Source organism: Melozone crissalis, unplaced genomic scaffold (assembly GCF_028551555.1).
Source record: "Melozone crissalis strain CALT ecotype California unplaced genomic scaffold, PUWL_Pcris_2 ptg000005l_1, whole genome shotgun sequence".
NCBI lineage: Eukaryota > Metazoa > Chordata > Aves > Passeriformes > Passerellidae > Melozone > Melozone crissalis.
This window is the reverse complement of record NW_026535783.1, coordinates 8,907,945-8,927,947: the sequence shown is the minus strand read 5'-3', so window position 1 is coordinate 8,927,947 and position 20,003 is coordinate 8,907,945. Positions and strand designations below refer to the sequence as shown.

Genomic DNA, 20,003 nt, shown 5'->3' with positions numbered 1-20,003 from the left:
TAACTCTTTAAAAACATTTCACTTACGTGTCACAGGATGCCTGCCTCTGGATTCTCCCAGACAAACTTGAATTCCAGGGCTTCCTCTGCATCCGTCTGACCAGACAAAAAAGGTACAAGAATATCGGGCCAGACCCCTCAGCCTGTTGGCAGCCAGAGCTACAATCACAGCTCTTCGGAACACATAAGCCAGCTTCTTGGCTCTTCTTTGCCTTGTCCTGACTTCGTCCTGGTTTCTTTCCATGACAGCAGGGAGAGCATAAAGGAGGCTGACGATCTTGTGGTTCAATAGTTGTTGCTGGTTCACCTGTTCCTGGAGAATGTCTCTTTGGCAAGACATGGCGCACAGTCGGCCGTAGAGAGAGCACAGGGCCCCTGATAGCAGTGCAGAGGCTGCCAGCAGGAATGAGCGTGCCTTGAAAGCATCTAATAATGAATTTTTCAAGGTATTGTTTTCCTGGGCCAGTTTGTCAGAGAGTTGTTCAAGGCCATAGAGGTTTTGCCTGTTTTTCTGCACCGTTTCTTCACATTCCTGTGACAGAAACAAACCAAACTATAATGGACGAAACATTAACTACATGGTTTTTACCTAGACAAGAATGAAAAGAAAATTTCGCTTTGCCATTCAAATGATGCATTAAAGGAGCAAAAGTCGTTAGTAATAATCGTGATGAAAGTGTCTCTTCTAGTAAGCAATTACAGAATAAGATGAATGAAACAAAAACAGTGGTAGGAGGGAAATTTACATGATAATCAATTGCAAATGGACTCTTGATTTCTGAAAACAATCCACCAACACCGTGACAGCTCACAGAAGGTCCAACACCACCTGTCTGCCCACAATTCAGTTTTATTAATTGCCTTAACAATACTAATAACATCCTCCAATTTCAGAGAAAACACTGCTGTACCGAGCAGAAAGCCAGTGTAAGTGAGAGGAAAAACATCAGGAAGTCTGGAACATGAAAGCTGACAGATTGAATTTTTCAGCATGCAGAGACTTCCAGTCCTGAAATCTGCATCAAATACAGCATTATTCTGTAAAGTAAGTTGCAGTAACTCACAAATAACAAGGGACATCTATTTCCTTTATTCACTATGCTTTTAATTGAAACAGGCGTGAAGGAGTGTGATGATAAAGACAGTAAATGGTGGTTGTGGAATAACAGGGAACATTTTGGATTGCAAATAACTCATCTAACAAGGAGTGACAGTTTCACACTTTTAGGCCACTCCTCACTGTAGTATCAGAAAAACAGAATTGCTTAACACCATTGAAATCTACCACTGCTCTTAGGGTCAGTACATACGTAACTAAATTTATCCCCAGGTGATACCACATTATTGTTATTCTATACAATCTCTGCAAATGATGATGCTGAAAAAGTAGCTGCTGCCCTCAGTAATTCTTAAAACAAGCAAAGTTGATCTTACAGCTTTAACATTCTCAGAAAAAGAATACTGCTATCTGCAGATGAAATCAGGCTTCTCAGCTGGGCCTGAAGACTAAATTCTCTTCAACAAATGCTTCATCCAAGTAATTTATTTCTTTTTTTAAGTGGTGTTAATATTAGCACAGGGATGGGTTGGTTTGTTGTTTGGTTTTGGATTTTTTAAAACTTTAAACGTATACTAAAATTCCCAAATGACCTTTAACTGCTAAGAGGCTTAAACTATTGAAATAATCAATTCAATTTTTAAAGAAAAAAAAAATTAGAAGTTCACAGCACCATACCTGTGATCTTGCATGAATTTCTGCAAGGGCGTTTGAGTACTGCTGTTCAAGATATTGCTTTTCTTTCTGCGACCAGTGTTCCTGTGCTTTTAACTGTTCAGACATTTTCTCCAAAGCATCCTCCTGGTTCTGCTGAAGGTTGTTCATAGTTTCAGTCTTGTGCTTGCACATATATTCTAGGTGAGATATCTGTGTGACAAGCATTTAAGAAGAAATTCTTATTTACCTTTTCACTTTAAGTTAAGCACAGACTATTCCAGCATAAAATCTAAACTGCAGTTTTTTCAATATTTTATTAAAACTAAGTAAAACCCTTTCATGGCAGATAAATTACTTGGTTCTCAAAACAAAACTGAAATATATTTTTTGGTTTCGGTTTTGCCTTCTACCACCTTGTCACCCTCTTGGCAGGAAACCTGAGCCAGACACTTCATAACTTTTCTTTTTTTAATGATTGTATTCAATTTTAGTAAATTAGTAATCCAAGTATATCCTTTAGAAGTTTGTGATGATTGCAAACAATAATTAAAACACAGCCTTTAATTTTTTGTTTGTTTGTTTGTGGTTTTTGATTTTTTTCTTTTGTTGAAAAGTCAAGACATTCCAGGTTATGATTAAGTTTTAAAACAATTTCAGGGAATTCTAGCACAGAGAATTTTTTCCTTACAAATAGCTCATAAGTTTATGATGTATTTTCAACAAACATGAAGGGATTCACTCTTGTGCTTTAACACTGCACTTCTCATGCAAGCTAAATGGAGGAATGAACCAAGCCAACAATGATCCCCAAATGCACACACCTCAACTTTCTGTTCCTAGAAAATATCAAGATACTTCCAGATAGATCACACTGAATTGTGTGGAAAAAAAGGTTTTTCAGCACAGTCTAAAATCCCAGAAAAGCTGCTCAGTACATGAGAAGAGCCCTAGAGACCTCACAATCAGTCTTAATAACAATCCTTAATTAAATAGCAAGCAACAATAAGACACAAGCCCTACAAACACTGCCAACAGTGTTCACCTTCCCTTCCCTTTCCTCATCTACTTCAAAAGAGAAATAAACCAGAACACAAAGTGATACCCTAAAGAGCTCTTTAGGCATAGCTTAGCCTCTGGAGCCAGCTGAGTTATTTTAGAAGGGGCTTTTTCCTTCCTAAAACCACAAGGTTTTCTGGGGAGAAAAGCCATGTAAGCTCATTTGCTTCAAAACCTTTCAGAAAAGTACAGCTCCTCCTTCATACAGATCCTGACATGTTTTAGAATAGGTATTTCTGTTTGTTTCTGAATAAAAATGTCATAGTCCAAAGTTACAATTAAACAAAAAAACCCCACACTGGCATTCTTTCAAAAAGTACATCTGAATCATAAACACAGAATTACAAGGTGATATTCCTTGAGAAAGTGTATTTTGCCTCTGGATTATAGTAAAATAAAGATCTGATTTATGACTGTAAATGACTATGTTCAGTGAATTTCCTCCTCAGTAAGATGAATTTATTGTCTTTTAATTAGGTCCCTGTGGATACTATCAGATTGTCCTTTCAGAATATCCTGCACAGAAGGTGGAGCTGGGAGACTTGATGCACACTCCACTCACATCTAAATGCCCCTGGCAACAAATTGAGCAGTGGACAAGCCATAATTAATGGTGCTCATTTGTTAGTGTCCAAATCCTTTTTTGGGGGCATGAATATCAGTCCTTTTTAACGAGACTGCAGAGTGAATAAAAGTCACTGAGCTCAGCAGAGGCAGCTGATGCCTGGGGACGCTCACCCTCTGCTTAGCCTTGTTGAAGTTCGAGACCAGGGCTTCAACATTCTCATGCAAGAGCGCACAAAGCTCTGTCCAAGGTAATTCTTCCAGGGGGACGTTTGTCTGTCTGGAAAGCACCTGGGCGTTTGCCAGGGTCTGGTATAAGTTCAGGAGGATGGACATCTCCCTCTGGAACACAAAGAAAAAAATTAATTGCTGTAGCTGGGCAATGTTAAAATCAAAAGAGATGCATCATATGTGCAGTAGCAGCGCTGAGCACAGCTGAAAACGAGCCCTTAAGGTTCATTCTCACAGCTTTACAAAATTCCTCAGTTCATTTCTAATAATTGCAGCCATAATATTGCATAATATTACAGCAGAGTAAGAAAACAGATTTCACAAAATTTACCTAGTTAGACACAGTATGTAAATAAAGTATGTGAGTAAATCCCAGTCCTGTGGGAGCCACAACCATGACCTGGCAGCTAAAAATTTCCATGCTCTTAGTGGAGGCAATTCATTCACCCATGTTAATACCTTGAGGTGCCTCCAAATTGTCCCCCAACACTTGCACAGCACACAGAAAACTGTCCATTTGGCTTGGCAGCACAATACACTCTAAATTCCTTTAAAAATTTGCTTTGTGTGGATTATATATGATTAATCAGCTGGCCAAAATGGGCCTACAGCTCCATCAGTCAAACTCCACAAGCCATGCCTCATTTCTTTACAGTGATTTTAATCAGTAGTATATTAAATGGATTAAAAATAAATTTTAGCAACAACAGCATGCAGTAGAAATTCAATTGTTCATACTTTCAGTTCATACAAGTGCCTTCAGATAATAGAAAGCTGTTTCTCAAATGCTGTATCAGTACAGTCAGAGATCACTATAAGATTATCAGACTAGAGTGGAAAGAACATATTCAGGAAGCATAAAAATGGTATAAAACATGGAAAAATACTGTACAGATCAAGAAAGCAGGAGGGGAAACTGAATGGGAGAGAACACACTGGCATTTTCACACAATTTAAGCATAGGTATAGCAGAGACTAACAGCAATATATTAAATGTTATCTATACTTAGTTTCTGCTACAGTCTTTGGCTTTTTCATTTTGGGAAGCAAAATCAGAGCTGTCTCAATGGAGTAAACAGGACCACCTACAGGCACTTCTGCTTCCCAAACAAATACAAACAGCTTTGGGAAAATGCAAAGCCATCCAAGGCAATAAATACCTGATCTCATAAGACAACTACTAATACAACTCTTCCAAAAATGAACATTTTTATCACCTGCTCAGGACAGTCTTGTGGTTTGAAATCCTTTGAGTAAAACAATTAAAACAACCAGTTCTATGAATATGACAGTGAGACAACCCTTTATTTTTTAACCTTGCGATAATATAACATTAATTTTGAGTCTACCATTAAATACTGTTTCCATTAAAAGAAATCTTGATCATGAATGGAATTTTGTCCATAATTATTGCCATGTCATATATTTTACTAGGGAATACAAATAAAAAGGAAAACTTCTGCCACAGCAACAGCTAGCAAGCACTTTAGGTTAAGCAAGAATTTTAGTAGAATATTTTCAGCTTGCAATTGTGTTTTGTAGTTATAAATAGCAATCATTAATGCCTGTAGTTAGGGCAGACAGTTGCTTTTCTCTGGATGTATTCCTTTTGTGCCTGATGAAATTACTTTCTCAGCCTAACTGGGCCAGCAAATGTCTTTTAATACATTAATGCTTGCAGGGAAGAAGCTGTTATTCTCCCAGAAAGAAAAAAGAAGACCCTGATTTTATTTGTCTCCAGCTTATGAATCACAGATCTGCCTGGGCAGTGGACAGCACTGAGACAAAATGTGGAATCACTCCATCAACTGAACAAAAGACACCCACAAATCTGAAGACTCTCTGATGCAGGTCTCTGCTCCTGTCCACAGGGAACAGACCTCATGTACCTTCCATGCTCAGAGCTCTGAGAGAGAAAGAGAAGTTTCCAAGCCACCAGCAAAAAAATATTTATATTGCTAAGAGTAGAAAGAGAGCAGATGTTACCACACTATCAAAGGAGAGATTTTCTAAACATGCTGACAACTTTCCTTTGTCCCTGCTGCTATGCAAAACGATGACAAAATTGTTATTCAAGGTGTAGCTGGGTAAAGACAGTAGAAAAGCCCAAAGTGGTCACATAAGAGGAGAAAGTTTTCAGAAAATAATCCAGCGAAATACATCCAATGTGCCAAAGCCACAGCAATACAAGTAAAAAACAAAACAACAACAAAAAAATCCCCTCTGCTTTTCCACCTGAAAGCTTGAAACAATTTTCAAGCAATTTTTACAGTTAAATACTTGCACTAAAACTAAAAAGGTGTATGAAATAGAAATAAGCATTTCTACAATGGTAGCTAATGAAACTTGACAAAAAAGTTAGGTAGAAAGAACATTCTTCACATGATATGATAATCAATATCTACAAAATGCCTTAATTAGGAATGCCAGTACATCCTACCCATACTTTAAAAATATTTTCAAATTAGCTTCTCCAAGTCATTGGTTACATTTATTCATGTAGTAAATTTTTTTAAAGCTAACATAATAACAGAAAGGGTGAGAGAATGGCAGAGTTCTTCCGCAGCTCAGCACAGCAAATGCAGCAAATCCTCACCACAGTAAATATTTTGACAGTATGTTTTAAAACACCTCAACAATGTGTGTCACATATTTTTCCTTACTATTGAGCACTTTTTATTTGTATTTGCAATTTACTATTGAGGATTTTTTTCCTTACTATTGAGCCTTCATGCAGGCTGAAGCTGTCTGGAGGAACCGCTATTGTGGCATTGGGATCTTGAGCTCTCCTCATGGCCTCAACCTTGTCTTTCCATTCCATACCGTAGGTTATATGCTGTCTTGGTGAACTGGAAAGTTTCCACAAAAAAGATACTTTAACTAAAATTACTTTTGTCGCATGCTCTATGTTCTTTTAAATGATAATCAATGGATATGGCAGATACCACTTTAGCACATCACATGGATCCTGAAGCTGCTTGCCTTTCTTAATTGAATGAAGAAATTTATATTCCTTCTAAGAAAGATTTTTCAAGAGGTTATATTTTCAGTTACCAAGCCTGCTGTCATGCAATTCATAAGATTTTTTGGATGTGGCCTCAAAGTTACATATAACAAACAGAATTCTTCATATTTTAATTAGCACAATAACTGTCTTCAGAGAGACCATGTCACATGTTGCATCATCAGTCCTGATTTCAAGTACAGTTCTTGCTCTTAAGATTTCCACATGCCTGACCCTACTCTGGTCTGACTTTGAAAGCAAGCTACCCAGAATTTTAATCTGTTCTTGTACTGTGTCAGTCAGGAAAACAGATATACCAAGAGCCTGGCATGACTAAACAGGCAGCTGATGAGGAAACTACAAGGCAAAACAACAGCATAAACGACACAGAAGCACAGAGAGGGAATGCAAGGAAGAATTTTAAAAGATTGCCTAAGTATTTAGGCATGGTATCAGGAAAGCCAAAAGCTTGCTTAAAAATGATCTTTGCAAAGGATGACAAAGGTTTTTCCAGCTCAAGTTTGAAGTATCTTACTAAAAACATGTCCATAATCATGAATCTTGAACGAGTTGCTCGGGCCACAAACTTCCTTTCTTGTGGGAAAACTGATTTTTTTCCTTCTCCACTACTCCTTGTGTGAGTAAGTCAAAAGAAACACCTGTGTATACGGACCCAAATAGTTCTAGGCTGAAAGAGACGTCACCCAAGTTCTGCTACCACAGGCACAGCAGACTGTGCTGTGGAAACATCCCAAGAGATTTCCTGTGCTCTCACACTTTTCAATGTTTTTTAACCATGTCAAGCTTTCTACAGTCATTCAAAAGTTGAAAACAAAGATTACCCACTATAAATGATACCCAACTTCTTGACAGGAGTCTTAGAGATCCAACTGACTCACTGAAGTGGAAAACAATGTTTTCATAATAATATAAGAATTGGACATCTTTTGGATATCTGCTGGATATCTTTTCCTACACTCACCCCAAACACTACTGGAGGCTGGACCCTACCATAAATACGATTTTCAAAATTTTTGGTTTGGCAAATAATCTGTAGCAGGCCAGTTATTATCTGTACCATTCACAATAGCTTTGGTTACTGATATGGGCCTGTTATTAATGGACTGCCAGATTCTGAACCTTTAGCTTGGTTTGTCCCATTGCCCTAGAATTTTCTGCTGACTGAAAATTGCAGGGAATTTTCTATTTTGTACTCAAGCTGTCTACTGCCATTTTGGAATGGCTTTAAAAGGAAACTTACGCTTTTTTTCCTGTCTCAAGAGCATTTACTGGCTCTCTGAAATCTTCCCTTGCTACCCCTTCTGGCAAAGCTTGTCTTCTGCCGAGCTGATCTTCATTCAAAACGTCTTCGAGTTCTTGAATTCTCAACTAGCAAATGTTAAGAAAGCAGTTAAGGGAAGTTAGGAAAGATTACCACGGTCTTTCATGCTGTTCACTGCTCTGTTCTGCTTTTTACAGGTGAATATATTCTATTAATTCTGTATGGAATCAGAAAGCATTGAACACACATAGAAATGTATTAATACATAGAGTTCAAAACAGAGAGAAATAGATATGCCAACCAAAAGCACATTTTGTTGTCCTTGCGTGGTGTTTGGATTTTCCTGATTTCAATTATTTATATTACTGAAGTTTTCCAGGGGAATTCTATTCATTAAGTAGGCTCATAAAAGTGTAGGATAAACAGTAAAAGCTACACTTACACTCAGAGCAAAGCTCATGTGGAGCTTGTTCATGTACATAAACAAGAAAGAAAACCTGCTGTGTTCTTCACCCAAAGAAGAGAAATCTCTAACTTCCAGGAATGTTACCTTTCCCTTTGTATGTTGTAAGAGTAGAGAAGGAATAAAAAAACCTGCATCATCATTACTTATTTAATCATCACTTCAGAAATCCAAGTGCCTGTACTTAGAAAAAGTAATAAAAAAATAACTGACTGAAGAAGTGGAAATGCTTTTTTGAGTTCCTCAGAAAATAAGAAAAAATTAATGAAATTCACTTTTGTTTTCTCATTTAGTGTTTCTAAATTCCACTGCTAGTCAGATCACTCAGCAGATCAAAAGATCACTCAGCAATCATCTTTCAGGTTTTTCACTTTTTTTTTTTTAATAAATCCTAATTGCTTTAATGGATCAAACCCTATGTGACACAGTTTAGTGATACAAAAATTTAATATTCAAGTATACATATAGCATTTTTTCATATATTCAAACTTTTCTGGTAACAGCAGATGTAATAGCAGAAATGAACTCTGAATATTTACATTTGGAACTGCAGCCTCAGGATGCATTAATATCTCACACCTAGAGAAGTTGGGTGAGTACACTCTATCTCTGAAATTATATAAGTGCCCATTCCAGAGATATAGGACAGAATATTTTAGCAGTTTAACTATTGTGAAACATTTCCTTTCCCCTCACTGTTTCAATGCAACTTTGAATTCTAAAACATAAGAATGTGACATTTTATTTTAATATTGATTCTATTAACTTGACAGTTCCCTGGAAATAAAGGAGATGTTTTTCTATTACCTTTTACAGTCTTGACAATCATTGCAAAAATATCTACTCAGTGTTTTCACTGGAGCAAGGAAATCTTAACATTTTTGGAAGATTGCACCTTTACAAGTCCATCTTCTATTTTACTGCAAACTTCCACCAAATATTTAATCAAAAGTTTACCTGCATGACATCTGTTGTGTATTTACATTCTACATGTGCTAGTCTTGCTGCTGCAGCATCATCCTCCAGTTCCTTTATTTTCACTGCAGCTGCCTAAAAGTACATTTTAAAAATATTTAAGTCCAGAAAGATGATAACATCATGCAAAGACAACTTTATTTGTTCACTTTATTAGGTCTCCATAAACCAACCTGTGGTATCTGAACTACTTGCACTTTGGAACTGTGAAAACTCATGCCAATAAACAAATGAAACGAAATCATTACATATCCAGAATATCAAAGTAATACTTTCTATTTAGTTAAAGAAATTGATGTAGGATTATGCTCTTGCTACAGTTTTTATAGTCACAGATACGTGTCGCTACATAAAGGCCTGGACATGATATTTCAATTGAAAAAATGTTTTTAGCAAAAGCAGTAACTACAGAGCTGCTGTAATAGAAATTCACATGAAATTTTAATTACATTCTTTCCTATCAAAAACATCCTCTCACTTTGACTGATGATTGATTTGAAAAGAACATCACACCCCAAAATGACTCCTGCCTTCAAGTGATGCCACAAAGATGAAGAAAAGGACATTAATATTAAAAGTAATTGAAGACACTCAAGGTTACACAGATACAAGTAAAGTCATTGATTTTGGACAGGTAAAGCAAAGTAGCAAGTATGTGAGACTGAATCCTAACTCTAAGAACTTCAGTTAGGGAAATGTTAACTTAAAAATAAATAAATAAATAAAATTTACATACTAGCTGTTGGCAATAAATTTAAACTCTGTATAAGCCCGCACATTCACAAAAGGAAATAATTGAGAAACAGAGATCTGTGGAAGGCCTATTAAAGAAAAAGCCACAGCACAGAGATCACCAAACCCCCTCCACAAAAGCATCAGCCAAAAGGCTTAAGCTTTGCTTCCTCCCACAAGACCTATCCGCTTAACATGCTTAAATAAAAAATTTTAAAAAACTCACAAATCCCGCACAAATTCTTCTTCTATACATCTGTATTGCTAAGATTGCTTTCCCAGTGACATAAACCCCTTTCCATCTGCAGTTCAAACACCACTCTCAGGTCGGGCTCACAGCATTCACCTGTGAATCCACATTTCCTGCGAAGTGACACTCCACATTTTGTTAACCAAACACAGGGCACTCATAACCTGACTCAGAGGTTTCACCCCTCAGAAATGACACTGCTCAGTTGTGCCAGTGCTTGCTGAGGCTCCCAGCAGCAGGCAGAAAGCTTTACCTCCAGTTCTTTGAGGAGCCTCTCCTGCCGTTTGTTCTTGATTTCCAGAGAGCTGGCCTGGAGCCTCAGCACCTTGGCGCAGCCATTGTGCTCTGCCTCCATGTCCTTCAGCTTCTTGGCAATGCTTTGCAGAGCAGCATTAGTTTTCTAAAGGTAAGCAGGTAAAGGAATAAATAAATAAATATGCCAAGAGGCACTTTTTCTATGATAAAGTATTGCAGTTGAGAGTTCAACAGAGAAATGGAGACTGCATCAGAAGATGATGTTAGAATTTTAAAATCTACGACGCCAGCACACGTCAACAGAAGTGCTTACCCAACAGCAGAGATGCTTTTGATTCACCATCAAGAAATCTATGTTGGGCTAAAAAATCACTGTGAACATTATCTTCTGTGGTAACACTAAAATCAATACCAGATCTCCACAGGACATCTTTCCCTAAAAGACTACAGCCCTTCCAATCTCTTCTGTCTCCCAGCTCTGTGGCAATGAAACGGAGTGCATTGGGTGAACTTTTGTCCCCAAACAGGGGACATTTTTGTTATGATTTTGATTGCTCAAACTTCAAATCAGATGTTTTTTAGAAACAGCTAGTCCCACAGACTAAATAATTTTGATTTCTGGTATTCTGAAAAGGATTTGCTACTATCTAGAAACTGAATTACTTTAAAAACTTGTGAAATATGAAGTCCTCAGTAGAATAATCTGGTAAAATAATCTGGTCTCCACTCAATTTCTGCATACAGAAATTGAACTAAGCTGCAGGCTGGAAGCATTACTTCAATTACTGGACACTGCAGCTCCACGAAATCACTGCTACAGAATCCCCATTGTCCATATGAATTTCATTTAAATTTAAGGTAATCCTCTAGGTTTGAATGTCCAGCAAGACAGTTTTCTTCCCTTTAGAATGCAAGATAAATAAATAAATAAATAAACAAAAAATTAACTGTTTTCTACATTTCCTAACATTTCTACTCTATACCTAGAAAGATAGAGAAATATCAGGTTTATCTTCCTAATATTAACAAATTTGAACTGGGGAATGTGAAATAAGTAGCAGGTAGTTTGCTGTGAAATACTACAAAAAATTTAGAAACATTTTCTACTGGAGATATAATTCGCATTAGCAAACTAAAATTGTCGTGAGTATATCAAGCTCATTAAACAAGTCAGAATGAGCTGCAGGATTTCAGAGTTCTGAAGAATTTCTGAACTTTTCGGCAGCCATATGACTGTTGAATACTATCCCCATAATATTTGCTCATGAAAAACACAGCTGTTTGGGTTTTTTTGGTTTTGTTTTTTGTTTTTTGGGTTTTTTTTGTTTTGTTTTGTTTGTTTGTTTGCTTTGGGTTTTTTTTCTTTTTTCTTTTTTTGATTTTTGGGGGGTTTTTTTGGTTTTTTTTTGTTTTTTTTTAAACGACACAATCTCCCAGGTTTTTGAAGGAAAAGACCATGAAGGCCTATGGACTCCTGCCTAACCACGAGACGATGCTATTGCCCTTCCTATCGCATCCGAGCCCTCCTGTCCCGGGCCAGGATCCGCCCAACAGATCCTGTCACAAAGCAGAGAAGGTGATTTTTCCTGCGTGCTCGTTCCAGAGGCGCATTTCAATACTCCATGACTCCACTCCCATGCCTACCTCAGCATTTTCACAGCCATTTATAAGTTCAGAATTACGGCTTGTGACCTGCAGTTTTTCCGGGAAGGATTTGCCTACATGCTCAGAATCCCACTTCTCTGCACTTATTAAGACCACAATTAAATCTCCTTAGCTTTCATTTTGTAACTCAGAATAACTAAAGGAGATTTAAACCAGGCCTGTAAATACACAACACAAAAGACTGCAGTGTATGCAAAGTCATAATTTATAAACCCAAACATTTCTGATGTTCATCTGACAAGTTTAAATGAATTCAGCTTTCAATGCAGTCAAGCCCAGATGTAAGAATTTTTATTTCCTGTAATTTTATAACTATCCATAACATAACTCTAGGGTGATGGGCAGGCGAACAGCTACAAAAGCAAAGTGGAAAAATTTAACATTTTTATTACCGAGGCAGGTTAGGGTTTGGCACCTACCAGTGAATCAGATTTTCATTTCAGTGAAAGTCCTGAAAGACTTTTGAGTTCAGTGACATCAAGACTGAAACCCTACAGCTCACTCTGGCCTGTTTAACTAGATGTATTCATGGCAATCTTAGTCTACTCATGCTAATTACATTTCCTACAATTTTGTATCTTTAATGCATTTACCAACAAAACCCCTTCCTCTACAACCACTGTCAGAGAACACTGCCAGGGGACTGACAGACAACACAATGTCCTGAGCCATACACTGCTCCTTTTGTCCTGTTTCAAGGACAAACATCACTCGACAGAGCATGGCATACTTTTTCAATGCTGATTTTTGATGCAGCATTAAACTCTCTGAAGGTAGCTCCTATAAAACACTGTACACAACAGAAGGCAATACCCTTCCAGAGCCTCCTCAAATTAACTCAGCCACTTCTGTTGGCCAGAACTCAGAGCTTACCCTGCTGCCCCTGGCAACTTAAAAAGGAAAACTCTACATAAAAGTGGGCTTCTTCACCTCCGATATCCTGCCCAGCTTTACAAGGATCAGCATTGAATAAAAACTGGTTTGTGTTTCTGTTGCAGTGTGTTATAATATCCTGTTTTAAACTTCCGGGTCCCTTCCCCAGGTGTGCCAATACCTCTCTCCCTTCCCCCTCGCCCCCTTGCTGAGTGAGTTCTGTCAATCAGGCTTAACATTCCAGCATGGCCTCCTATGGTTGGTCACTTTCAAAGGATGCCCTTCAAGCCTGGGGATCATTGGCCTGTCTAGGTGTCCCTCGTCCCTTGAGATCCTCCCCCTCCCATCTGGTTGGTGGCACACGTGTCCTTTCCCTTCCCCTCCCCCGGAGCTTAAAAGGGCAATCGGACCATGTGCTCAGGATTCTGTTGGAGCTGTTGCCAAGATTCAGACCTCTGTGACCATGGAATAAAGCTCTGGATATCAACCCTCCACCAGAATCCGTCTCCTTTCTCTTCACCATAGCCTGAAGCCTTCTCTCCTGAGGTAAACGGAGTTCCTAACAAGCCTGGACTTGTTCAGCTGCCCAGCTGCAACCACCAGCAAGCTAAAGGTGTCTCTGGGGTGACACACCACAGTAGCCGCCTTTGGCCCAGCAGCAAGGGTCAGACTGGCCCAGGCACAATCTACCTGGTGATATTGGGATTCATATTCAAATATTTTGGCGCCCAAAGTGAGGCTTCATGTTTCTGCTTGTTTTGAGAAGGACATCAGGTCCTGTCCACAAGCTCCTCTGTTTTTCACTACCACTGTGTACTGATAATTTGGGTTAGGTGTTTACCATGACAAACAGGCACAACACCTTCCATCAAAGCCCCAAACCAGCATTACACACTAAGTGTAATAACTTCATAATTCTGTAACTTCATTACTTCTGTAATCTTCAGAATCATTCTGCAGTATTTAGCTATTTGGGGGATTTTTTTCCCCCTTAAACCAGAAAACCTCCAACCCACCCCACACTTTGTACCAAAAACCTTTCAGCCAGCATCTCATGGAACTTTCCATCTATTAATACATCATACCTGAAAAGCCATTTCTGCTTCAGCTTTTTCTCTAATGAGGAATTCTAGCTCAGCAAGGTGTACTCTGTGGATGTTATCCTTCTCCACTGCACATCTTTGTTGCTCTGCTTGAAGCTGCCACTGATCACTTTGAACTAATTTCTCAATCTCTGATGCTTTTTGCTGATGTTTGTCATTGATTACTGTTGTTTACAAAAAAAAAAAAAAAGAGAAAGACAAAAAGAAAAGTAGCACTGAAAATTAGCATGTTCAGAAAAAAAGTAGAATGAACATAAGTTCCTCTGTATATTGTGATATCCTGTGAAACACTGGAACAGTAACACTTCCAGTTTCACTACAGAGAAACAATCACATTCTGTGTTCCTGCAGCAACTTTCACACAAGGACATAGAAATGCTTTGGAGATTTCTACAAGTTTAAGCTCTTCTCCCTTTGGAAAGGAATAAAAATTCAACTCTTTCAAGTGAGGCCTCTATAGCATAGGGAACTTAATAACTTAATTACATTTTTCTGCAACACTTGGCTAGCTTATTTCCAAATATTTATGAGATACTTCAGTCTGTAGCAATTAATTTCAAGCTCATTTTAAGTATCAATAAAGACAAACACCAGCCACATGAAAATGATTCTAGGAAAACCTTAGGCAGGTTGGGCTAATGAGCAAAGGCTTAGCTTTTCTGGGGAAATTTACTGCTGCTCAAGAGAGTTAAATCTTCAGCCCAATGGTTGCCCCAAGATAGGGAAATACTGGATCTACTTCTCCGTTAAAGCGTAAATCCCAAGGAAGAGCTCTTTTCCTAAAAGCAGTTTTACTAGGAACTTTGCTTCATTTCACAAACTCCGTCAAAATATGTTGATTTTTTTTTATGTTGCTGAGTACAACTAGCTATGTTGGCATTTATGTGATCACCACTTTCTAATAGATTTTTACTTCAAATTCATCCCATTCTTCTGAAATTTCTTCCTAGATGGAGAAGGCTGAGAAAACCAGAAGAGACATGTTGGGAAAACACAGAGAATTTGTGGACACAATGATGGAAAAGACCTGTCAGATGTCAGGAATCGAACCTCAAGAAGAACAGCAGAAAAACAGTTTGGAGAGGATACTAAAGAAAGGGCACAAGTGAGGTGCTCTGTCCAAGAAGTTAAGCTGAGATGGTGTCAAAAACACCACACGAGGTGAGCAAGGCTCCAAGAGACAAGGAAGAAGAAGCAGTAAGTTAAAAACTGAAAAAGAAATGAGAAGCAACACTGCAACTATTTGGCTTTGACATTTATCACAATGAAAACAAAACTGGGGGAAAAAAACCAACAAAGAACAGAACAAAACAAAACTAAACTAACAAAATCCCCTACCAAACAAAAAACAGCTTGAGAAATTTAAACCAACCAAGATTTTTGTAATTTGTGTGTTCTCCAAATGAATGAAAGTGCAGAATTCTTATTATCTTTTAAAAAATATGGCAGTGTAAATGCACTTTTAAGTTTCAGAGTCTCCTTCCATCCTTGTAAGGTTACAAAGTTCAGGAGTGCTCCAGTCTTTTCAGTGAACACCAAAGATTCCCAAATACATCTCCTGTACTGAATTTAAACAGTATTTTATTTACTTAGGTAACAAAAAAAACCAAGCAAACAAACAAAAAAAAATCTCCCCAGCTTTTAAGAGTGAGAAATCTCTTTCTGCTTGAGAATAATTAATAACTTAAGTTTCTGAATGCAAAACTAGTAGGGGAAAAATGTGCAGGTAAAACCATTCTTTTCCACAAACTAAACAAAACCAAAGATGAGATGAAGAGGCCAGATATGAGCAACAAAAAGCTAGAAATATCTGAAAAGGTGAAAGAAAAAAGCAGCACGATGAGAACTCCTGGGGAGAAAGACAAAGCTTTTTGGAAAGAGTGTAAACAAATAAACAGGGTTTGATTTTATTATATTTTCCCCCTGAAAATAAAAAGGAAGAACTGCTGGACATAGTGATAAGCAGGATGGGGAGAGGGACTCCTTAATTACAATTCTGTACACACTGAAGGAAGGAATAACAGAAGGTAAGGAGCAAGAGAAAACAAAGGTATTGATAGGCATAGCAGGTTATATTTAATTCATACGAGACAGCAAGGGTTTTGCAAACTCTTATGAGCTTATAGAAGCAGAGGAGTAAGACATGGGAAAATAAGAAAATAAGAGACTTTCAAAGAATGCTGTAACTGTAAAACCTTGTGCAATCTCTGCTTTTGTAATGACTTGGGACTGGTGTATCCTCTGGCCATGATTTTTTTTTTTTTTTGAAAATTACCTTGAAGTTCCATAACTTTGGTTTTTGCATCACACAGTTCATCCTCTGCAGAATACAGCTGTAAATTAGCTTCTTTTCTAGCAAATTTCATTTCACTCTCCAGATTTTGACGAAGAAGTTCTCCTTTCTCAAGTTCCAACCTTAATTGCAGTATTTCTTTTTCATAGCGAGACATCTAGAAAATAAATATTTCAGAGATTGCATTCACAGCTGCCATCTTATCCCATCTGATTTTTAAATACAGTCTTGAAACCACACATTTTAGATACTTTTATTTTTTTTATGCAAACTGATCCTGTTCCTAGATCATTTTCATGTACCTTAAATGTACCTCTCTGTTTTTCCAAACATGCTCTGCCTTAAGAAAAGAAAAGCTACAATTATATTCCACAGGCAGTTTTATGGTAACTGTATTTAGCAACTAGAAAAGCAGTTATGTTGGGATATTAGATTATCAGACACCTAGGAACTCACTATGTAAACACAAACTTCAGTCCAATGATGTTCGGCAGTCAAGCAGAATGCTATTAAACACAACAAACAAAACAAAGAAAAGGCTTCAAAAAGGACTCTTATCTGGTGTAAGAAAGATAGTCTAGTCAGTGCTGCCAAAACTAGACCCAGGAAACCACATTCAAGCCATTAGAACTCAAGAAGGTGGAAAGTAAAACATGAATTTCTTCAGAACATCTACAAAGCAGCAGCATCCTTCATGCATGCCCCATTCATAGGAAATAATTTAGCCCCCTTACAAAGGTTTTCCCTGATGCTCTTGTGGCAAACTGGTACCTAAATGAAGTAGCAGTGAGAAAATGCTTCATTAAAATTTTCTTTCGTTTGAATTTTATTACTGATATAAGTAACAATTCTGCTCTTATCAGTTTTTTAGGGGCATCTGGTGTGGATGCTCATTCATCTGTTTCCTATTAAATACAGCCAATAAACCAAGTTTGTTGCTCCCTATCCATTTGTTTAAGGATTGCTGCTTCTTACACAGGGATTTGCCCTTGTCCTGACCCCATTGCTCCATCAATGGTGGGGTGATTCTGTAAAACGGACCCCTGGAATTACTGGGATTAAAATACTCAGACAAACAGACAAACAAACCACATCTTATGCTGAGAATTCCAAAGCTGGGGGTGCAAAATATTCTCCTGCATGGTTGTACTGTTGTGTACTGCTCAGGTTTCTTACACACACCTTCAGCTCTTAGCAATGACACTAAAAGTGATATCAGTTCCTAGGGACAGGCATGAGATATCTGTACAGTGCTACTTTGTTATTTTCCAACTTCTGAATGTGATTTTTACTCACCTGATGAGAGGATTACTTCAAGGAAGCAAATTGCATTTAAGGAAATTAATTTTATTTTTACCCGTAGAATAAATTACAGTTTTCTGTGTGCTGTGCAAGTGTTGGGGGACAATTTGGAGGCACCTCAAGGTATTAACATGGGTGAATGAATTGCATCCACTAAGAGCATGGAAATTTTTAGCTGCCAGGTCATGGTTGTGGCTTCCACAGGACTGGGATTTACTCACATACTTTATTTACATACTGTGTCTAACTAGATAAATTTTGTGAAATCTGTTTTCTTACTCTGCTGTAATATTATGGCTGCAATTATTAGAAATGAACTGAGGAATTTTGTAAAGCTGTGAGAATGAACCTTAAGAGCTCGTTTTCAGCTGTGCTCAGCGCTGCTACTGCACATATGATGCATCTCTTTTGATTTTAACATTGCCCAGCTACAGCAATTATTTTTTTTCTTTGTGTTCCAGAGGGAGATGTCCATCCTCCTGAACTTATACCACACCCTGGCAAACTCCCAGGTTCTTTCCAGACAGACAAACGTCCCCCTGGAAGAATTACCTTGGACAGACCTTTGTGCGCTCTTGCGTGAGAATGTTGAAGCCCTGGTCTCGAACTTCAACAAGGCTAAGCAGAGAGTGAGCGTGCCCAGGCATCAGCTGCCTCTGCTGAGCTCAGTGACTTTTATTCACACTGCAGTCTCGTTAAAAAAGACTGATATTCATGCCCCCAAAAAAGGATTTGGACACTAACAAATGAGCACCATTAATGATGGCTTGTCCACTGCTCAGTTTGTTGCCAGGGGCATTTAGATGTGAGTGGAGTGTGCATCAAGTCTCCCAGCTCCACCTTCTGTGCAGGATATTCTGAAAGGACAATCTGATAGTAGCCACAGGGACCTAATTAAAAGACAATAAATTCATCTTACTGAGGAAGAAATTCACTGAACATAGTCATTTACAGTCATAAATCAAATCTTTATTTTACTATAATCCAGAGGCAAAATACACTTTCTCAAGGAATATCACCTTGTAATTATGTGTTTATGATTCAGATGTACTATTTAAAAGAATGCCAGTGTGGGGTTTTTTTGTTTAATTGTAACTTTGGATTATGACATTTTTATTCAGAAACAAACAGAAATACCTATTCTAAAACATGTCAGGATCTGTATGAAGGAGGAGCTGTACTTTTCTGAAAGGTTTTGAAGCAAATGAGCTTACATGGCTTTTCTCCTCAGAAAACCTTGTGGTTTTAGGAAGGAAAAAGCCCCTTCTAAAATAACTCAGCTGGCTCCAGAGGCTAAGCTATGCCTAAAGAGCTCTTTAGGGTATCACTTTGTGTTCTGGTTTATTTCTCTTTTGAAGTAGATGAGGAAAGGGAAGGGAAGGTGAACACTGTTGGCAGTGTTTGTAGGGCTTGTGTCTTATTGTTGCTTGCTATTTAATTAAGGATTGTTATTAAGACTGATTGTGAGGTCTCTAGGGCTCTTCTCATGTACTGAGCAGCTTTTCTGGGATTTTAGACTGTGCTGAAAAACCTTTTTTTCCACACAATTCAGTGTGATCTATCTGGAAGTATCTTGATATTTTCTAGGAACAGAAAGTTGAGGTGTGTGCATTTGGGGATCATTGTTGGCTTGGTTCATTCCTCCATTTAGCTTGCATGAGAAGTGCAGTGTTAAAGCACAAGAGTGAATCCCTTCATGTTTGTTGAAAATACATCATAAACTTATGAGCTATTTGTAAGGAAAAAATTCTCTGTGCTAGAATTCCCTGAAATTGTTTTAAAACTTAATCATAACCTGGAATGTCTTGACTTTTCAACAAAAGAAAAAAATCAAAAACCACAAACAAACAAACAAAAAATTAAAGGCTGTGTTTTAATTATTGTTTGCAATCATCACAAACTTCTAAAGGATATACTTGGATTACTAATTTACTAAAATTGAATACAATCATTTAAAAAAAAAAAGTTATGAAGTGTCTGGCTCAGGTTTCCTGCCAAGAGGGTGACAAGGTGGTAGAAGGCAAAACTGAACCCAAAAAATATATTTCAGTTTTGTTTTGAGAACCAAGTAATTTATCTGCCATGAAAGGGTTTTACTTAGTTTTAATAAAATATTGAAAAAACTGCAGTTTAGATTTTATGCTGGAATAGTCTGTGCTTAACTTAAAGTGAAAAGGTAAATAAGAATTTCTTCTTAAATGCTTGTCACACAGATATCTCACCTAGAATATATGTGCAAGCA

General features: G+C 37.7%; 1 protein-coding gene across 1 annotated transcript in view; it reads right to left on the bottom strand.

Annotated features, from left to right (window-relative positions):
- Positions 1 to 16,532, bottom strand: part of LOC128942929 (coiled-coil domain-containing protein 171-like) — a 50,504-nt gene extending 33,972 nt beyond the window's left edge. Inside the window, exons 1-9 of the mRNA XM_054285652.1 lie at positions 16,442 to 16,532; positions 14,149 to 14,330; positions 10,524 to 10,670; positions 9,271 to 9,363; positions 7,830 to 7,957; positions 6,284 to 6,413; positions 3,508 to 3,675; positions 1,735 to 1,923; positions 27 to 531 (exon numbers count right to left, since the gene is read on the bottom strand). Of these exons, the coding sequence (XP_054141627.1) occupies positions 27 to 531; positions 1,735 to 1,923; positions 3,508 to 3,675; positions 6,284 to 6,413; positions 7,830 to 7,957; positions 9,271 to 9,363; positions 10,524 to 10,670; positions 14,149 to 14,330; positions 16,442 to 16,532 (1,633 nt within the window). The remainder of the gene's footprint in view (positions 1 to 26; positions 532 to 1,734; positions 1,924 to 3,507; positions 3,676 to 6,283; positions 6,414 to 7,829; positions 7,958 to 9,270; positions 9,364 to 10,523; positions 10,671 to 14,148; positions 14,331 to 16,441) is intronic.
- Positions 16,533 to 20,003: the final 3,471 nt, after the last annotated feature.